The sequence below is a fragment of the Oncorhynchus clarkii genome, chromosome 4 (genome assembly GCF_045791955.1).
Source record: "Oncorhynchus clarkii lewisi isolate Uvic-CL-2024 chromosome 4, UVic_Ocla_1.0, whole genome shotgun sequence".
Lineage (NCBI taxonomy): Eukaryota > Metazoa > Chordata > Actinopteri > Salmoniformes > Salmonidae > Oncorhynchus > Oncorhynchus clarkii.
Window position 1 is genome coordinate 37,740,329 of NC_092150.1, and position 18,157 is coordinate 37,758,485.

The 18,157-nt window shown below is 44.7% G+C and overlaps 1 protein-coding gene across 4 annotated transcripts in view; it reads right to left on the bottom strand.

Moving 5' to 3' along the window:
* Positions 1 to 1,639: 1,639 nt before the first annotated feature.
* LOC139406785 (rho GTPase-activating protein SYDE2-like) overlaps positions 1,640 to 18,157 on the bottom strand; it is an 80,184-nt gene continuing 63,666 nt past the window's right edge. For all 4 annotated transcript variants that reach the window (XM_071149822.1, XM_071149821.1, XM_071149820.1 and 1 more), the window contains exons 5-7: positions 15,379 to 15,560; positions 14,777 to 15,008; positions 1,640 to 4,451 (exon numbers count right to left, since the gene is read on the bottom strand). In XM_071149822.1, coding sequence (XP_071005923.1) covers positions 3,733 to 4,451; positions 14,777 to 15,008; positions 15,379 to 15,560 — 1,133 coding nt within the window. In that variant the 3' untranslated portion in view covers positions 1,640 to 3,732. The remainder of the gene's footprint in view (positions 4,452 to 14,776; positions 15,009 to 15,378; positions 15,561 to 18,157) is intronic.

Consider the following 18,157-nt stretch of genomic DNA (forward strand, 5'->3'; position numbering starts at 1 on the left):
GGTACATGAAAACTTAAGCAAAAAAGTTGTACGTCATCACTTACTGATTATGATCAGTTATGTGGATTTTAGAACATTTACATGAAAATCTGTCACCAATTGGATGGAAACATAGCTATTGATCTACATTTAAAAAATCTTCCTTTTGGCATGTCGCCAGTGATGCATTTCACATCATCACTGACGGAAGTGTTGATATGACAACTGTGTCAGTTTTGAATGATCATTCCCCTCCTTTTGTTCCATGCTGGCTGAAGACCTAGATAGTTACGGGCTAGCTAACACCAGAGAAAGATCAAAGGGAAGATACGAGTGCTTTCCATATATGAATATTGTAAACATTTTATTTGCTGACACCCACAGTCAAATTTTGGCACTAGTAGAGTAGCTATATAAACCATGCCCCCCAAACATGGCTTCTCAGATGTTGGTTACAAGGCGGTACTTATTTAAATTAGGTAAGAGAATATCATGTTACCATTGGTGTATTAAAATGAGAGGGTGATGTCACTCTATCCCCTTAATAATCCCGCCTCCTGAATGCAAGTGTTTGACATGGGGGAGAGGACTAGTAACTTTATGATCAAACTTTATAAATGTATAAGAAAAAAATCAATCATACTTCGGTCATCAAAAGGTCAAAGTTTGCCTCCCTAAAATATAATCCAAATATCATCCAATTTCATGAAATTGGATGATATTTTATGGAGGCGAACTTCGACCTTTTGGCGGTTCAGAGAAACTACGTTATGGTACTGCTAGTAGGCCGCTTTTGGTAAGCAGAACTGGCACTGTGGGATGAACCAAGCCTGGCGTGGAATGCAAGTTGCCTAGTGGGCAACTTTTGGTAAGCAGAACTGGCTGATATACAACTTGAAATTCTCTGAGGACTTTGACATTTCAGCCCTTTTAGAGCAAGCCAATCTAGATTTAGACTGAATCAAAAGCCCTGGGAGAATTATAGATTTTTTCACAGTCAACAGAAGTACTACAGTCACTGGTGCAGTAAACTCTGTACCCTGAAGTTTCACTGTAATGCCACACGAACGTCCATCACATGAAAAACGTTACAAAACCATTTACAGCTCAAATTCCTCTGGATCAGCTAGAGTTCTCTGTTCACTCACGGCTGAAGGTGTTTATAATTGTAATGTTACCACTTGGGATGGGCCACTCAACAGGGCTCCTATGATGAGGGCTGTCTTTTGGGAATGTCCCAGAAGCAGGGCCGTGCACCGGGAGATTCCCACAGAGTACTAGGGCAATTCCCAAAACCATTTGGAAGAAGCCAGGAACTTTTCTCTTCTTTCTTGTGATTTATTGCTTTGCTCCAACTGTTAGCGAAAATAGATTAACCACAATTCCTGCAGAACTCAACATCGAAATCACAATGGATTTCCGGAAGCAACACAGTAGTAACTAAGATCCAAAATTGACTGTTATTTTAGTGTTATGCCATTGTAATAAATGGTCAAAAGTGAATAGCAAAATTATGTATAACAGACAATTGCATCTCGAAATGGAACGCTTCACTGTTTCACTTGGGACGTTTTACTTTACTCTCAACAGGGCAATCATTTGGCCTCAGAAGATGATTGAAATCAAATGGAATAAATGTTGTAACCAGAAAGACTCAAAGACACATGAAATATATAATTTAATATGACCACACATTTCTCAAGATCAGTACAAAGAAGAAAAGAGACAGAGATGATGCTTGACGAGCTTAGTCACCTGTGAGTGATACACAGCTGTTAGACTCTACTGGCACTCTGCTGAACCTTTCAAACTGAACCTCCAGTCCAGGCGCCATCCATGCCTGGAGGTAAGGAACCAGTGCCAGACCAGAATTTCAACCAGAAAAACATACTTATGTAATGGCTTATAGGGCTTTGTTCAAAAGTAGTGCACTATGTAGGGAATATGGTGTCATTTCGGACACAACCACAGCTTGACACTGGATAGTTTCACCATCAGAAACGACTGCACTGCCATAGCCTCAGGGATTAGCTAGCTAACAATGATTTTCCTTTGTTTTATTATTTGAATTTAATGTCAGTTTGAACAACCTTGTTGTTAGGCTGTGTGCATGAGCAGCTGCCAAATGGATGACAAAGTGGCATAGGAACACATTTTAAATAATCTCTGTATGCACACATTTATGGTAATCTCGGGAGATGGGAAATATACTTGTTTATGTCAGTAATAAAGCTATTGACCATGCAACAATCCCCACCAGTACCTTTTTAAAACACATATATACACAGCTCAGACTAACCTGCGAACAAAAACAGATATAACAAATATGTACAACAGATATAACAAATATGTACAATAAAAATACAATAAAAAATAGCAATATCTCTTATCCTGCAAGAACATATTTCTATCTAATTTATTTTACAGCTTAAATTGTACCATTAGTCCAGCACGTTTTAAGAAGTGTACAGATAGCATGGGGGGAGGAAACAAAGCAACACAACATATAGTCTGAGACAGTTACAATCTATAGATCCATACTACAAGGTAATGGAGAGCATTTAAATATGCCTGTATGGAAATATATATTAGCTGTAAAAAATATACTCAAAACATTGATATATATATACATTTGTTAAATACTGGTCATTCTGAATCCCTGGATTGCTGAAAACTTGCTTCTATGTATTTAGCTAGCGGACTCCCATAGCCCTCGCTGTAGCCCTTTTCAAACTAACTGTTTCTATGAAACATGGGAACTGCTGTTCTTTAGGCAGTACGTACCGTACATAAGTTTACCATATTTGGCTTTTGCTCTTTAAACCCGCAAGTGATCACTGTCTGTTTTCTAGATCACGTAGGAGGTTGGGGAGAAGGTAATGAAAGAAAAACAGACAGCAATGTCATCATATTCACTTATTTTTTCAAATACATAAAACAATTTTTCCTATCCCTCTTTAATTTGCTTCAGATTAGCTACTCTGCATGTTCTAGCAAGTAGAGAGACACTTATCACCCGTATTTCCTCATTTATATGTGTATATCCATCGTATTCAAGCAGCTATGTCTGTGACTTTGTACATGATAGGGTCTGTGGGTCTATCCCAGGCTCCATCTGCCCATTCGACAGAGCCCAGCAGCGTTGTCCTCGTGCCCCAGGAGGAGGGGGGGTTCAGTGGGCTAGCCGCTAGCTGGTGGCTTTCCTCCCAGTCCATAGCCAGCCATACTACGTGTACCATATACTGTACCTAAACGTCATCTTCTATACAATAAAGCTTGCCTCACAAGTGCATTGTTGTACATCATAATCGTACCTCAATAGAAAAGCTGTCCCCTGCCTTAAAGTCCAACCTTCACACAAATAAGGCACTGTTTACACCCCTGGGGGTCAATGGGTTCTTCTAATAAGAAGAGAGGCAAAAACAAACACACAACCGGACAGGAACATAGTCAACAAAAACAAAACATTAATGAAACATCACGGAATGTACTGCGGGTAGGTGCTAAATGAGGTGTCCAGCCAATCACACACCAGAGTTCTAAACACCAGAGTTCTGCAGGAACACACAATACTGTTGGTGCACACGCCACTGTGTCGTCATGGATTCACCACGGCAACTCTGGGGCACCATTCGTGAACCCCAACAACTCGAGTCTTGAGCTCCTAGAATAGTTAAGCCCCCCCCCCCCCCCCCCCCCCAATCGGGGGCACGCGTTTGAGTCAGTAGCCTGTTGAGCTGTATGTGTGTTGAGTCAGTAGCCGACGTTGAGCTTGTTCTTGTTGAGTTCTCTCTCCAGGTTGCCTATAAGCGTGTCGATGCTCTCCTGCAGGTCTCGCAGGTTGACCTTGTTGCTGAGCACGGGGCTGATGTCCTGGATCTTCATGTAGGCCTGGTACGTGTGCTCTTTGGGGAGGTGGAGGGGCAGGATGCGCTTATCATCATCATCACACACCCTGTTGTCTGACGGCTGACCACCACTGGAGCCATCACGCTCCTCCACTCTCCTCTCTGCTTCCCTCTCCTCTTTCTCAACTTCTACAGGTCCTTCCATCACCTCCTCGGGTAATGGGGGCTCCTGTTCGGCTGTGGCTGGCTCTGCCTGTCCCCTGTCCAGTAACCATTCCTGTCTCTGCTCCTCTCCTCCTTCCTGTCCCTTGTCCTCTACCCCCTCTAGTTCCTCTTCAGTGACCTCCATATCCTCAGAAGGAACATCAGCATAGTAATTTTCCTCCCGGGACCGAGGAGGGGGGAAGTAGCTCTGTCCACAGCGGCTCCAGTCCCCGGCGTAACGGTTGCTAGGGCTGTCCAGACGGCCCGGCCTGGGCCGCAGCACCCCGGCCATCTCTGCATCGCTCAAGGTCAGCACCTGGGGGCGCTCCTTCCTCCGACGCAGGGGGGGAACGGCCAGCTGGTCGGCTGGGCCGGGGGGCCCTGGGATGGGGGACGAGGTCTTGTCACGTGGGTCCATCACTGGAAGGAGAGATAGAAAGAGTAAACAGGAAGCTATTCAGTCAGTGCCAATTCCTGGTGTATCAAATCAAATCAAATTTTATTTGTCACATACACATGGTTAGCAGATGTTAATGCGAGTGTAGCGAAATGCTTGTGCTTCTAGTTCCGACAATGCAGTAATAACAAGTAATCTAACTAACAATTCCAAAACTACTGTCTTGTACACAGTGTAAGGGGATAAAGAATATGTACATAAGGATATATGAATGAGTGATGGTACAGAGCAGCATAGGCAAGATACAGTAGATGGTATCGAGTACAGTATGTACAAATGAGATGAGTATGTAAACAAAGTGGCATAGTTTAAAGTGGCTAGTGATACATGTATTACATAAGGATACAGTCGATGATATAGAGTACAGTATATACGTATGCATATGAGATGAATAATGTAGGGTAAGTAACATTATATAAGGTAGCATTGTTTAAAGTGGCTAGTGATATATTTACATAATTTCCCATCAATTCCCATTATTAAAGTGGCTGGAGTTGAGTCAGTGTCAGTGTGTTGGCAGCAGCCACTCAGTGTTAGTGGTGGCTGTTTAACAGTCTGATGGCCTTGAGATAGAAGCTGTTTTTCAGTCTCTCGGTCCCAGCTTTGATGCACCTGTACTGACCTCGCCTTCTGGATGATAGCGGGGTGAACAGGCAGTGGCTCGGGTGGTTGATGTCCTTGATGATCTTTATGGCCTTCCTGTGACATCGGGTGGTGTAGGTGTCCTGGAGGGCAGGTAGTTTGCCCCCGGTGATGCGTTGTGCAGACCTCACTACCCTCTGGAGAGCCTTACGGTTGAGGGCGGGGCAGTTGCCATACCAGGCGGTGATACAGCCCGCCAGGATGCTCTCGATTGTGCATCTGTAGAAGTTTGTGAGTGCTTTTGGTGACAAGCCGAATTTCTTCAGCCTCCTGAGGTTGAAGAGGCGCTGCTGCGCCTTCTTCACGATGCTGTCTGTGTGAGTGGACCAATTCAGTTTGTCTGTGATGTGTATGCCGAGGAACTTAAAACTTGCTACCCTCTCCACTACTGTTCCATTGATGTGGATAGGGGGGTGTTCCCTCTGCTGTTTCCTGAATATAAATATATCACTAGCCACTTTAAACAATGCTACCTTATATAAATGTTACTTACCCTACATTATTCATCTCATATGCATACGTATATACTGTACTCTATATCATCGACGGTATCCTTATGTAATACATGTATCACTAGCCACTTTATACTATACTATGCCACTTTGTTTACATACTCATCTCATTTGTACATACTGTACCCGATACCATCTACTGTATCTTGCCTACGCTGCTCTGTACCATCACTCATTCATATATCCTTATGTACATATTCTTTATCCCCTTACACTGTGTACAAGACAGTAGTTTTGGAATTGTTAGTTAGATTACTTGTTATTACTGCATTGTCGGAACTAGAAGCACAAGCATTTCGCTACACTCGCATTAACATCTGCTAACCATGTGTATGTGACAAATAAAATTTGATTTGATTTGAAGTCCACAATCATCTCCTTAGTTTTGTTGACGTTGAGTGTGAGGTTATTTTCCTGACACCACACTCCGAGGGCCCTCACCTCCTCCCTGTAGGCCGTCTCGTCGTTGTTGGTAATCAAGCCTACCACTGTTGTGTCGTCCGCAAACTTGATGATTGAGTTGGAGGCGTGCGTGGCCACGCAGTCGTGGGTGAACAGGGAGTACAGGAGAGGGCTCAGAACGCACCCTTGTGGGGCCCCAGTGTTGAGGATCAGCGGGGAGGAGATGTTGTTGCCTACCCTCACCACCTGGGGGCGGCCCGTCAGGAAGTCCAGTACCCAGTTGCACAGGGCGGGGTCGAGACCCAGGGTCTCGAGCTTGATGACGAGCTTGGAGGGTACTATGGTGTTGAATGCCGAGCTGTAGTCGATGAACAGCATTCTCACATAGGTATTCCTCTTGTCCAGATGGGTTAGGGCAGTGTGCAGTGTGGTTGAGATTGCATCGTCTGTGGACCTATTTGGGCGGTAAGCAAATTGGAGTGGGTCTAGGGTGTCAGGTAGGGTGGAGGTGATATGGTCCTTGACTAGTCTCTCAAAGCACTTCATGATGACGGATGTGAGTGCTACGGGGCGGTATTCGTTTAGCTCAGTTACCTTAGCTTTCTTGGGAACAGGAACAATGGTGGCCCTCTTGAAGCATGTGGGAACAGCAGACTGGTATAGGGATTGATTGAATATGTCCGTAAACACACCGGCCAGCTGGTCTGCGCATGCTCTGAGGGCGCGGCTGGGGATGCCGTCTGGGCCTGCAGCCTTGCGAGGGTTAACACATTTAAATGTCTTACTCACCTCGGCTGCAGTGAAGGAGAGACCGCATGTTTTCGTTGCAGGCCGTGTCAGTGGCACTGTATTGTCCTCAAAGCGGGCAAAAAAGTTATTTAGTCTGCCTGGGAGCAAGACATCCTGGTCCGTGACTGGGCTGGATTTCTTCCTGTAGTCCGTGATTGACTGTAGACCCTGCCACAATGCCTCTTGTGTCTGAGCCGTTGAATTGAGATTCTACTTTGTCTCTGTACTGGCGCTTAGCTTGTTTGATAGCCTTGCGGAGGGAATAGCTGCACTGTTTGTATTCGGTCATGTTACCAGACACCTTGCCCTGATTAAAAGCAGTGGTTCGCGCTTTCAGTTTCACACGAATGCTGCCATCAATCCACGGTTTCTGGTTAGGGAATGTTTTAATCGTTGCTATGGGAACGACATCTTCAACGCACGTTCTAATGAACTCGCACACCGAATCAGCGTATTCGTCAATGTTGTTATCTGACGCAATACGAAACATCTCCCAGTCCACGTGATGGAAGCAGTCTTGGAGTGTGGAGTCAGCTTGGTCGGACCAGCGTTGGACAGACCTCAGCGTGGGAGCCTCTTGTTTTAGTTTCTGTCTGTAGGCAGGGATCAACAAAATGGAGTCGTGGCCAGCTTTTCCGAAAGGGGGGCGGGGCAGGGCCTTATATGCGTCGCGGAAGTTAGAGTAACAATGATCCAAGGTCTTTCCACCCCTGGTTGCGCAATCGATATGCTGATAAAATTTGGGGAGTCTTGTTTTCAGATTGTGTATGGCACATGCTCTTCAAGCATTGTTGGTGTAAACCAATTACTCAAATCCAATATTCTTATTTAAAATGTTTATTTAAAAAAACATCTAAATGACCCCTTTTTCGCCCCAATTTCGTGGTATCCAATTGGTAGTTACAGTCTTGTCTCATCGCTGCAACTCCCATACGGACTCAGGAGAGGCGAAGGTTGAGAGCTGTGTGTCCCCCGAAACAACCAAGCTTCTTAACCCAGAAGCCAGCCACACCAATGTGTCCAAGAAAACACCTGGCGACCGTGTCAATGTGCATGCACTCGGTCCGTCACAGGAGTTGCTAGAGGTCAATGGGACAAGGACATCCCTGCCAGCCGAACCCTCACCTAACGATGCTGGGCCAATTGTGCGCCACCCCATTGGTCTCAAGGTCGAGGCCAGCTGAGACAGAGCTCGAACCAGGATCTCTAGTGGCACAGTTAGCACTGCGATGTAGTGCCTTAGACCACTGCGCCACTCGGGAGGCCCTCAATTGAAATGTTTTAAGCACATTGTACACACAAGGTCCTCCTGGAGTTAAATTCAGGATCTAAAAGTGGTATTTCCGACATGCTAAATCCACTCCAACACACTCTACTACTTTTTAACTTAGTTTTCAAATATTAGGTACAAATCACATCTAACTCAACACACATCCCTGTATTTGGGGTGAAGAAGGAGGAGGGTGGGATCACATGATATGAGCATGTCTGATCTAATGAGAAGAACACTGAGCACTCCAACCACCACTTCCCAGTTACCTGTCCTCCTGTCGGTCTCTCTGTGTACCTAGTACACTGTGTCCCGACAGTACATCTTTAGATACCTCCTACATTTCAGAGGTAAAACAGACAATGTCCACTCACTGCAACAAGAGCAACCTGTCAGTCAGACAGTTTACAGGAAAACACCTTTGCATGTGACTTGACTTTTACATCTCCTTTATGCTGGAGGAGGAAGAAAGTAAAGTACTCAAATCCCACAGTGGTACAGTAGAGCCAACCGTTGGTTCTGATATCATACTGTATGAATAATACTTTCAAATCATTGCAAACCCATTGAGGAAATAACCCTGAACTCCTCTCCACCCCATCCTGCCACACACCTTCCTGGAAACTTCCACATCCAGGGCTGCTCCCACTGTACTGGGATCAGTTAAAAATATCCAATGATCTCTCTCTGGCCACAAAATAAACACCACAGCATGCACCAAAGCCAATGAGTCACACGCACATTTTCACCTCCTCATGAAATACACCAAATTCCAAGGCCCGACAATCACATACAGTAATACACATATCAGCCCACACACACGCACACACTGGCAACCCGTCATTCAGGGCAGGTGGCGCAGGTCATTGACAACAAATAAAATGAGGACAAATCAGGTTATATCTACAGTAGCTTTGATTGGACTGATCATGTCAACCTGTTTTGAGCCCCACCTTTTAAGCTAAGGTTTTGGCGTCTGTTTCGCATGTTATTTTTGAAATTAATACATGTCACATCAGTTTGCAAGCAATGCAATTTTTAAAAAGAATCATTGAGTTAATTAAGCTGCATACAAAATTGGTCTCTTTTTTTGCTTTCTTGAGTAAGGCAGCTCCAAAATGCAGGTGTTTCAGCCTACCGCTTTCTGTGGTGGAGGGGCAGCCAGCGGAAAATACCTAGGGGTAGGGGTTGGTAACGTTCTCTAGTTGCACCATGATTGGGTAATGTTCTCTAGTTGCACCGTGATTGGCTCAGTGTTCTGTCACTCATGGGGATACTACCTCACTGCCAAATCTAAGGGTAGAGCTTGAAAATTCAAGCCCCTTGGGTGCTGCCATAGAGTTACATAAGAAGCGCCCATCCAAGAAGGCTCAAGGTCATTGACAACAGGTAAAATGATGTCAAATCACGTTATATCTACAGTAGCTTTGATTGGACTGATCATGTCAACATCATACTTTCAAAATCTTAGCTTGTAAGCTAGCAGTCATCATTTATCAAGTTGACAATCTACTGCTAAATGGTTTTTAATCCTTGTCATACGGAGATGAAGAATGAAGAGAAATTATAAATAAAACGTATCGGTGCTCATCGGCCATTGGACATAAACATTACACAACAAGTTGGAAATCGCACCCCTGTAGAGATACTGGTGTGCAAAGGAGCGAAAAAATAAATAACAGTATGGGGATGAGGTAGTTGGATGGGCAGTTTACAGATGGGCTATGTACAGGTGCAGTGATCTGTGAGCTGCTCTGACAGCTGGTGCTTAAAGTTAGAGGGGGAGATATGAGTCTCCAGTTTCAGTGATTTTTGCAATTGGTTCCAGTCATTGGCAGCAGAGAACTGGAAGGAAAGGCAGCCAAAGGAGGAATTGGCTTTGGGGGAGAACAGTGAAATATATCTGCTGGAGCACATGCTGCAGGTGGGTGCTGCTATGGTGACCAGTGAGCTGAGATAAGGCGGGGCTTTACCTAGCAAAGACTTATAGATGACCTGGAGCCAGCGGGTTTGGCGACCAATATGAAGCGAGGGCCAGCCAACGAGAGCAGTGGTGGGTAGTATATGGGGCTTTGGTAACAAAACAGATGGCACTGTGATAGACTGCATCCAATTTGCTGAGTAGAGTGTTGGAGGCTATTTTGTAAATGACATCGCCGAAGTCAAGGATCGCTAGGATAGTCAGTTTTACGAGGGTACGTTTGGCAGCATGAGTGAAGGGTGCTTTGTTGCGAAATAGTAAGCCAATTCTAGATTTAATTTTGGATTGGAGATGCTTAATGTGAGTCTGGAAGTAGAGTTTACAATCTAACCAGACACCTAGATATTTGTAGTTGTCCACATATTCTAAGTCAGTTCCGTCCAGAGTAGTGATGCTGGACGGTCGGGCAGGTGCGGGCAGCGATCGGTTGAAGAGCATGCACTTAGTTTTACTTGCATTTAAGAGCAGTTGGAGGCCACGGAAGGAGAGTTGTATGGCATTGAAGTTCATCTGGAGGTTAGTTAACACAGTGTCCAAATAAGGGCCAGAAGTTTACAAAATGGTGTCGTCTGCGTAGAGTTGTATCAGAAAATCACCAGCAGCAAGAGCGACATCATTGATGTATACAGAGAAAAGAGTCAGCCAGAGAATTGAACCCTGTGGCACCCCCATAGAGACTCCCAGAGGTCCAGACATCAGGCCCTCCGATTTGACACACTGAACTCTGTCTGAGAAGTAGTTGGTGAGCCAGGCGAGGCAGTCATTTGAGAAACCAAGGCTGTTGAATCTGCCGATAAGAATGTGGTGATTGACAGTCGAAAGCCTTTGCCAGGTCGATGAATACAGCTGCACAGTAATGTCTCTTATCGATGGAGGTTATGATATCATTCAGGACCTTGAGCGTGGCTGAGGTGCACCAATGACCAGCTTGGAAACCAGATTACATAGCGGAGAAGGTACGGCGGAAATCTAAATGGTTGGTGATCCGTTTGTTAACTTAGCTTTCGAAGACCTTAGCTGGGAGGAGCTCTACAGGTGCTCTACAGGATGCAAATTTCTGTTTGAAAAAGCTAGCCTTTGCTTTCTTAACTTCGTTGAAAAGTTGCATATCGCGGGGCTATTCCATGCTAATGCAGTACACCACAGGATGTTTTTGTGCTGGTCAAGGGCAGTCAGGTCTGGAGTGAAGCAAGGTCTATATCTGTTCCTGGTTCTACATTTTTTGAATGGGCATGCTTATTTAAGATGGTGAGGAAAGCACTTTTAAAGAATAACCAGGAATCCTCTATTGACGGAATGAGGTCAATATCCTTCCAGGATACCCGGGCCAGGTCGATTAGAAAGGACTGCTTGCTGAAGAGTTTTAGGGAGCGTTTGACAGTGATGAGGGGTGGTCGTTTGACCGCAGACCTATTACGGATGCAGGCAATGAGGCAGTGATCGCTGAGATCCTGGTTGAAGACAGCAGAGGTGTATTTGGAGGGCAGGTTGGTTAGGATGATATCTATGAGGGTGCCCGTGTTTACGGATTTGGGGTTGTACCTGGTAGGTTCATTGATCATTTGTGTGAGATTGATGGCATCTAGCTTAGATGGTAGGACGGCCGCGGTGTTAAGCATGCCCCAGTTTAGGTCACCTAACAGTATGAGCTCTGACGATAGATGGGGGGGAATCAATTCACATATGGTGTCCAGGGCACAGCTGGGGGCAAAAGGTGGTCTATAGCAAGTGGCAACGGTGAGAGACTTGTCTCTGGAAAGGTGAATATTTAAAAGTAGAAGCTCAAATTGTTTCGGCACAGACCTGGATAGTATGACAGGGAGATATGTATACCGTAGCTAAGAAAGTAATACTAAGTGTATGTTGTGTAGTAAGTTGTTAATAGCCCATGTGCCTCACCCTAATAATTTGGTCCCTTTTCCCCCTCTTAATTTTGACTACTGTTCTGACTTCGTGGTACACATGTAGCCTCGCCTGTTTTAGAGAAATGTAATCAAATACTATAAGGGCTTTCATTGTCTGCTTATACGCCCCCTTTATTTATCATATGGTTCTGACTTGGTGTACAGGGAGAATACTGTAAGAACGACCCATGTTCAGAATTACATTTCAAAAGTGCTGAACAAATACTTACAGTGGGGAGAAAAAGTATTTGATAACCTGCTGATTTTGCAGGTTTTCCTACTTACAAAGCATGTAGAGGTCTGTAATTCTTATCATAGGTACACTTCAACTGTGAGAGGCAGAATTAAAATAAAATTCAGAAATTCACATTGTATGATTTTTAAGTAATTCATTTGCATGTTATTGCATGACATAAGTATTTGATCACCTACCAACCAGTAAGAATTCCGGCTCTCACAGTCCTGTTAGTTTTTCTTTAAGAAACCCTCCTGTTCTTCACTCATTATCTGTATTAACTGCACCTATTTGAACTTGTTACCTGTATAAAAGACACCTGTCCACACACTCAATCAAACAGACTCCAACCTCTCCACAATGGCCAAGACCAGAGAACTGTGTAAGGACATCAGCGATAAAATTGTAGACCTGCACAAGGCTGGGATGGGCTACAGGACAATAGGCAAGCAGCTTGGTGAGAAGGCAACAACTGTTGCCGCAATTATTAGAAAATGGAAGAAGTTCAAGATGACCCTCGTTCTGGGGCTCCATGGAAGATCTCACCTCGTGGGGCATCAATGATCATGAGGAAGGTGAGGGATCAGCCCAGAACTACACGGCAGGACCTGGTCAATGACCTGAAGAGAGCTGGGACCACAGTCAAAGAAAACCATTAGTAACACACTACGCCGTCATGGATTAAATCCTGCAGCGCACGCAAGGTCCCCCTGCTCAAGCCAGCACATGTCCAGGCCTGTCTGAAGTTTGCCAATGACTTCCTGGATGATCCAGAGGAGGAATGGGAGAAGGTCATGTGGTCTGATGAGACAAAAGTAGAGCTTTTTGGTCTAAACTCCACTCGCCATGTTTGGAGGAAGAAGGATGAGTATAACACCAAAAACACCATCCCAACCGTGAAGCATGGAGGTGGAAACATCATTCTTTGGGGATGCTTTTCTGCAAAGGGGACAGGACGACTGCACCGTATTGAGGGGAGGATGGATGGGGCCATGTATCGCGAGATCTTGGCCAACAACCTCCTTCTCTCAGTAAGAGCATTGAAGATGGGTCGTGGCTGGGTCTTCCAGCGTGACAATGATCCGAAACACACAGCCAGGGCAACTAAGGAGTGGCTCCGTAAGAAGCATCTAAAGGTCCTGGAGTGGCCTAGCCAGTCTCCAGACCTGAACCCAATAGAAAATCTTTGGAGGGAGCTGAAAGCCCCGAAACCTAAAGGATCTGGAGAAGGTCTGTTTGGAGGAGTGGCCCAAAATCCCTGCTGCAGTGTGTGCAAACCTGGTCAAGAACTACAGGAAACGCATGATCTCTAATTGCAAACAAAGGTTTCTGTACCAAATATTAAGTTCTGCTTTTCTGATGTATCAAATACTTATGTCATGCAATAAAAAGCAAATTAATTACTTAAAAATCATACGTGATTTTCTGGATTTTTGTTTTAGATTCCGTCTCTCACAGTTGAAGTGTACCTATGATAAAAATGACAGACCTCATGCTTTGTAAGTAGGAAACACTGACGATTTTGCAGGTTATCAAATACTTGTTCTCCCCATTGTATATTGACTACGTCTGTCCTAGCTTGCTCATTTATGTCTAAAACGAAATGATGGATTGCCTCTTATCAGCTCTTCGTCCCCTTATGCCATAATTTGTACATCTCAATTGTCAATAGAAACCATATTGGTTTAAGCAAGTCAGCCATATAAGCTATGTTTTTTTAAAGGCAGTAAATGAGGCTGAATTAACTGTTTTGCTGCCAGACAAGGCTCAGCAGATAGCCAGGTGTAGCAGTGGTAAGGTGTTGGGACTGCTGTTGGGAAAGCTTTATGTAGGCCCTAACAATTTGTGGGCACCGTTTGTCACCGTCATAGTGCAATTCATGTATTGTTTAGTTTTGTGTTGTGTAGTGGCTTTGCTGGCATGCATCTAAAAAATATATTTGTTTGCCCCACAAGATTGACATGCTAAAATCGGCACTGTTCACACATACAGTAAATTAACACAAAACAAAGCATGTACAGAGACCAAGCAAAGCATTCTCCCAGACATACACTCCCAGACACACACTCCAGGCCTATGCAACAATGCATTGGAAGGTGTGGACCTTGTGAAGAAGCTGAAAATATCCTATAATGGTTTTTAAACATTAGACTAAAGCTGGGAGAGCTATGGGCTAAGGTTAGGACTGGAATGTCCTTAATTATAGACTTGCCGCATTACACACTGAGCTGAGGAAGTGGGCATAAAGAACAGGAGGCATACATGTGTGTGTGTGTTTGTGTATGCGTTCGTGCGTGTAAACATAGATTTGCGGGCCAGCCAAGACTTGAATTTCAGTTTGGTCAAGGTTAGAGTTACTCACTCAGGACACACCTCTAGGCTCTAGCCAGGGATGGAAACTACACTGTGTGCATGGTACTACACCATGAAGTATACTGGTTTAGAATGCATCCCTGACCAAGATGGCTGCCATTATCACCTCATTCTAGAGTTATGAAGGTTCATTTCAAAGGCCACTCTAGTATTGTAGTGTATCTCCATGGTGGAGGTTACCTGGCCATAGCTGCAGCAGGTAGTGTAGCACTTCGATATGTTTCTTGAAGTGTAGGGCGCTGGCCAGCTCCTCCGAGTCGATGAAGACCCGGTTGCTATGACAGCTGGCCTCCTGGCGTTGGCTGAGCAGCACGGGGCCGAAGCATACCGCCAGGTTCTGACACGTCATCTTGTTGACCTCATGGTATGACGCCACCAGCTTCAGGTGGTCCAGCAGCCTCCGCAGGGTCAACTGGGGTAACAGAGACAGAAAACATGCTGGGTAAGGGCGGATTAACACTGACCAAAGACACGGCTCCTTTTAGAAGCACAAGCACACTAAGGGAAAGGAAATACCTAGTCAGTTGCACAACAATGCATTCAACAGAAATGTGTCGCTTATTGGATCTTTGTTTATGCTATTGCTATTTCTCTCAGGTACTGTTATTTCCTAACATCAAGAGGGTTTGAAACTGTACTAATGAACATTACTGAAGGAACTTGGTGAATGTAGAGAACCAAGAGCACTGTGAACCCAAAAAGGCAACTGCAAAAGCACTTTGTGACAAATGTTGATTTATGAATAAACTTCATTGATCGATTGAAGAGGAACTGTCCCTTACCCTCTCCACCTCTGGCAGGTTCTCCAGGAGACTGACGGTGTGTTCTGTGTCTGCCGGGTCATTTTCACATCCTCCTGCTCCGATACGCAGAGGTCTCTGAGCCATAGAGTCCAACACAGTCTCATACAAGTGCTTAGTGATAAGGGGGTAGGGCAACTCACGCAGGTAGTCCTTCAGAACACCTGGAGAGAGAGAGAGAGAGAGAGAGAGGAGAGGGAAGAAGAGGGAGAGAGGGGAAGAGAAGGGTGAATGAGAGGGAGCGGGAGAGAGAGGGAGGAGATGGCGAGAGAAGAAGTAGGGGAAGGGAGGAGAGAGAGAGAAAGCATGAGAAACCCTTCATTGAGTTAACAGAAAAATGATCTCTGATCATAACTCTGATAATGATTACAGCTGCCAGATGTTACTTAAGAGGACGGCAAAGATTTTCACCAGAAAGGACACAATGAACAACACCACTGTCTGTTTGTGCTCTGTGGACCTTATCAGCTGGGCTTCATACGTTTTTTTTACACGGCTCAATGAAGTGAAATTCCTCTTATGTACTACTTCACAAGACAGCTTAAAATACCTGACAAATCCCTAAAAATATTATCTTTACGAAGAGTCATTATTGAGAAAAGCTAAGTGTTTTCTTCTCCCCTTCTTTTATACAGCAGGCCAGACCTGGCACACACTCTGCTGGCTGCCAAGGCTTTTAAGACTCATTGTTGTGGTGGGCTCTGTTCTGATTGAAATTGGGTATGACATGGCAGCCTCAGAATGTCGGAGGTGGTGGTGAGGCGAAGAGGGTGGGGGGGGCTCGGGTCTGTGATGGCGTGGGCATTCACACCTGTAACTCCAGCCACATTCAGCCTTCCCCAGGCTCAGACAAAAGAGACGAACAAACATGAAGCCCACACTGTCTATATACACTAAGCCCCTTGCCTTTTCTTTTCATGAAGGGGGAGGACAAAAAATAACAGACAAATACAGAAAGAAAATATTCCAGTCCACCTCAAAGAATTGACACGCTGTCAATACCTTTTTTCTTCTCTCTTTTTTTTCAGTGCCTAACTACCCAGCTAGCACCTTTGGTTCATTGGAAGTTGTGGGAACGTATACTTTTTTGTATTTACGTTCTAAGAAGAAATGTTCTGGGAATGTTATTCTACCCCCAAGACATAAGACTGCTAAATATATATATATATATATATTTTTGAAAACAAACTTTGAGGGCGTTCTTCTACTCCCTAGCCAGAAGACTGCTAAATAGTTAACCAATTAGCTGCCCGGACTATCTACATTGACCCTTTTTGAGCTAGCTTTTTTAAAACTCATCACATATGCTGCTGCTACTGTTTATTATCGGTCACTTTATTCCTAGTTATATGTACATATCTAAGTCAATTACTTTGTACCCCTGCACATCAACTCAGTACTGGTACCCCGTGTGTATATCCAAGTTATCGTTACTTCTTGTGAATTTATTATTACGTGTTATATTTTAATATTATTTTTCCAGTTGAAGTCGGAAGTTCACATACACTTAGGTTGGAGTCATTAAAACTCGTTTTTCAACCACTCCACAAATATCTTATTAACATACTATAGTTTTGGCAAGTCGGTTAGGACATCAGCTTTGTGCATGACAAGTAATTTTTCCAACAATTGTTTACAGACAGATTATTTCACTTATAATTCACTGTATCACACTACCAGTGGGTCAGATGTTTGCATACACTAAGTTGACTGTGCCTGTAAACAGCTTGGAAAATTCCAGAAAAGTATGTCAAGGCTTTAGAAACTACTGATAGGCTAATTGACATCATTTGAGTCAATTGGAGGTGTACCTGTGGATGTATTTCAAGGCCTACCTTCAAACTCAGTGTCTCTTTGCTTGACATCATGGGAAAAACTAAAGAAATCAGCCAAGACATCATAAAAAAATGTGTAGACCTCCACACGTCTGGTTCATCCTTGGGAGCATTTACAAACGCCTGAAGGTACCACGTTCATCTGTACAAACAATAGTAAGCAAGTATAAACACCATGGGACCACGCAGCCGTCATACCGCTCAGGAAGGAGGCGCGTTCTGTCTCCTAGAGATGAACATACATCTCGTCCCGTGTTTTATGATTCTAATCATCTGGACCAGTCCAGTGACTGCTGTGAAAGGACAGCTGACAACATATGAAAGTCTGTGTGACAGCTTGGAGAGACAGCTGACCGGAGGGAATATACCCCTAGAGCCTGCGAGAGCTGGGGCGCAAGATGGCTCAACGACTGATCACACGGTTACGGACCCAGGAACGGAAACGACTACGAGTAGGAACACAGCACATGAGACAACCATAACAGCAGCAGGACACACACTTCAGGTGTGCAGCTGTGGTTGGGAGAGAGTAACATCGGCAAGGGGGTTAAGGATCCATCAAGGGAGGAAAAGGTGCTTGGGAGAGCAGAGACAGGGACCTCGCATTGACCAGTACTTCTTACGAAGCAGCCAGTCAAATCAGTCGAATGAAGCACAGCGACGGGACGCAAACCAAAGTTCGCAGAGCATCAGCACCCCTGTAACGGAGGAGGATAACACAAGCACAGAAATGCCAGTGGATGAACTCACCCAACCACAGAGACCTCTAAAAGAGGAAAAGATCAAAGGGCACAGACCTTTGAAGCAGTGGAATAAGGCCTCTGATGCAGAGAGAGAAGGTCTCATGCTACTTCAAGCAGACATTAAATGTCGGCTGGCAACCTTGCGAAGAGCGGAAAACTTAAGGAAATTTTGTAGGAAGAAGG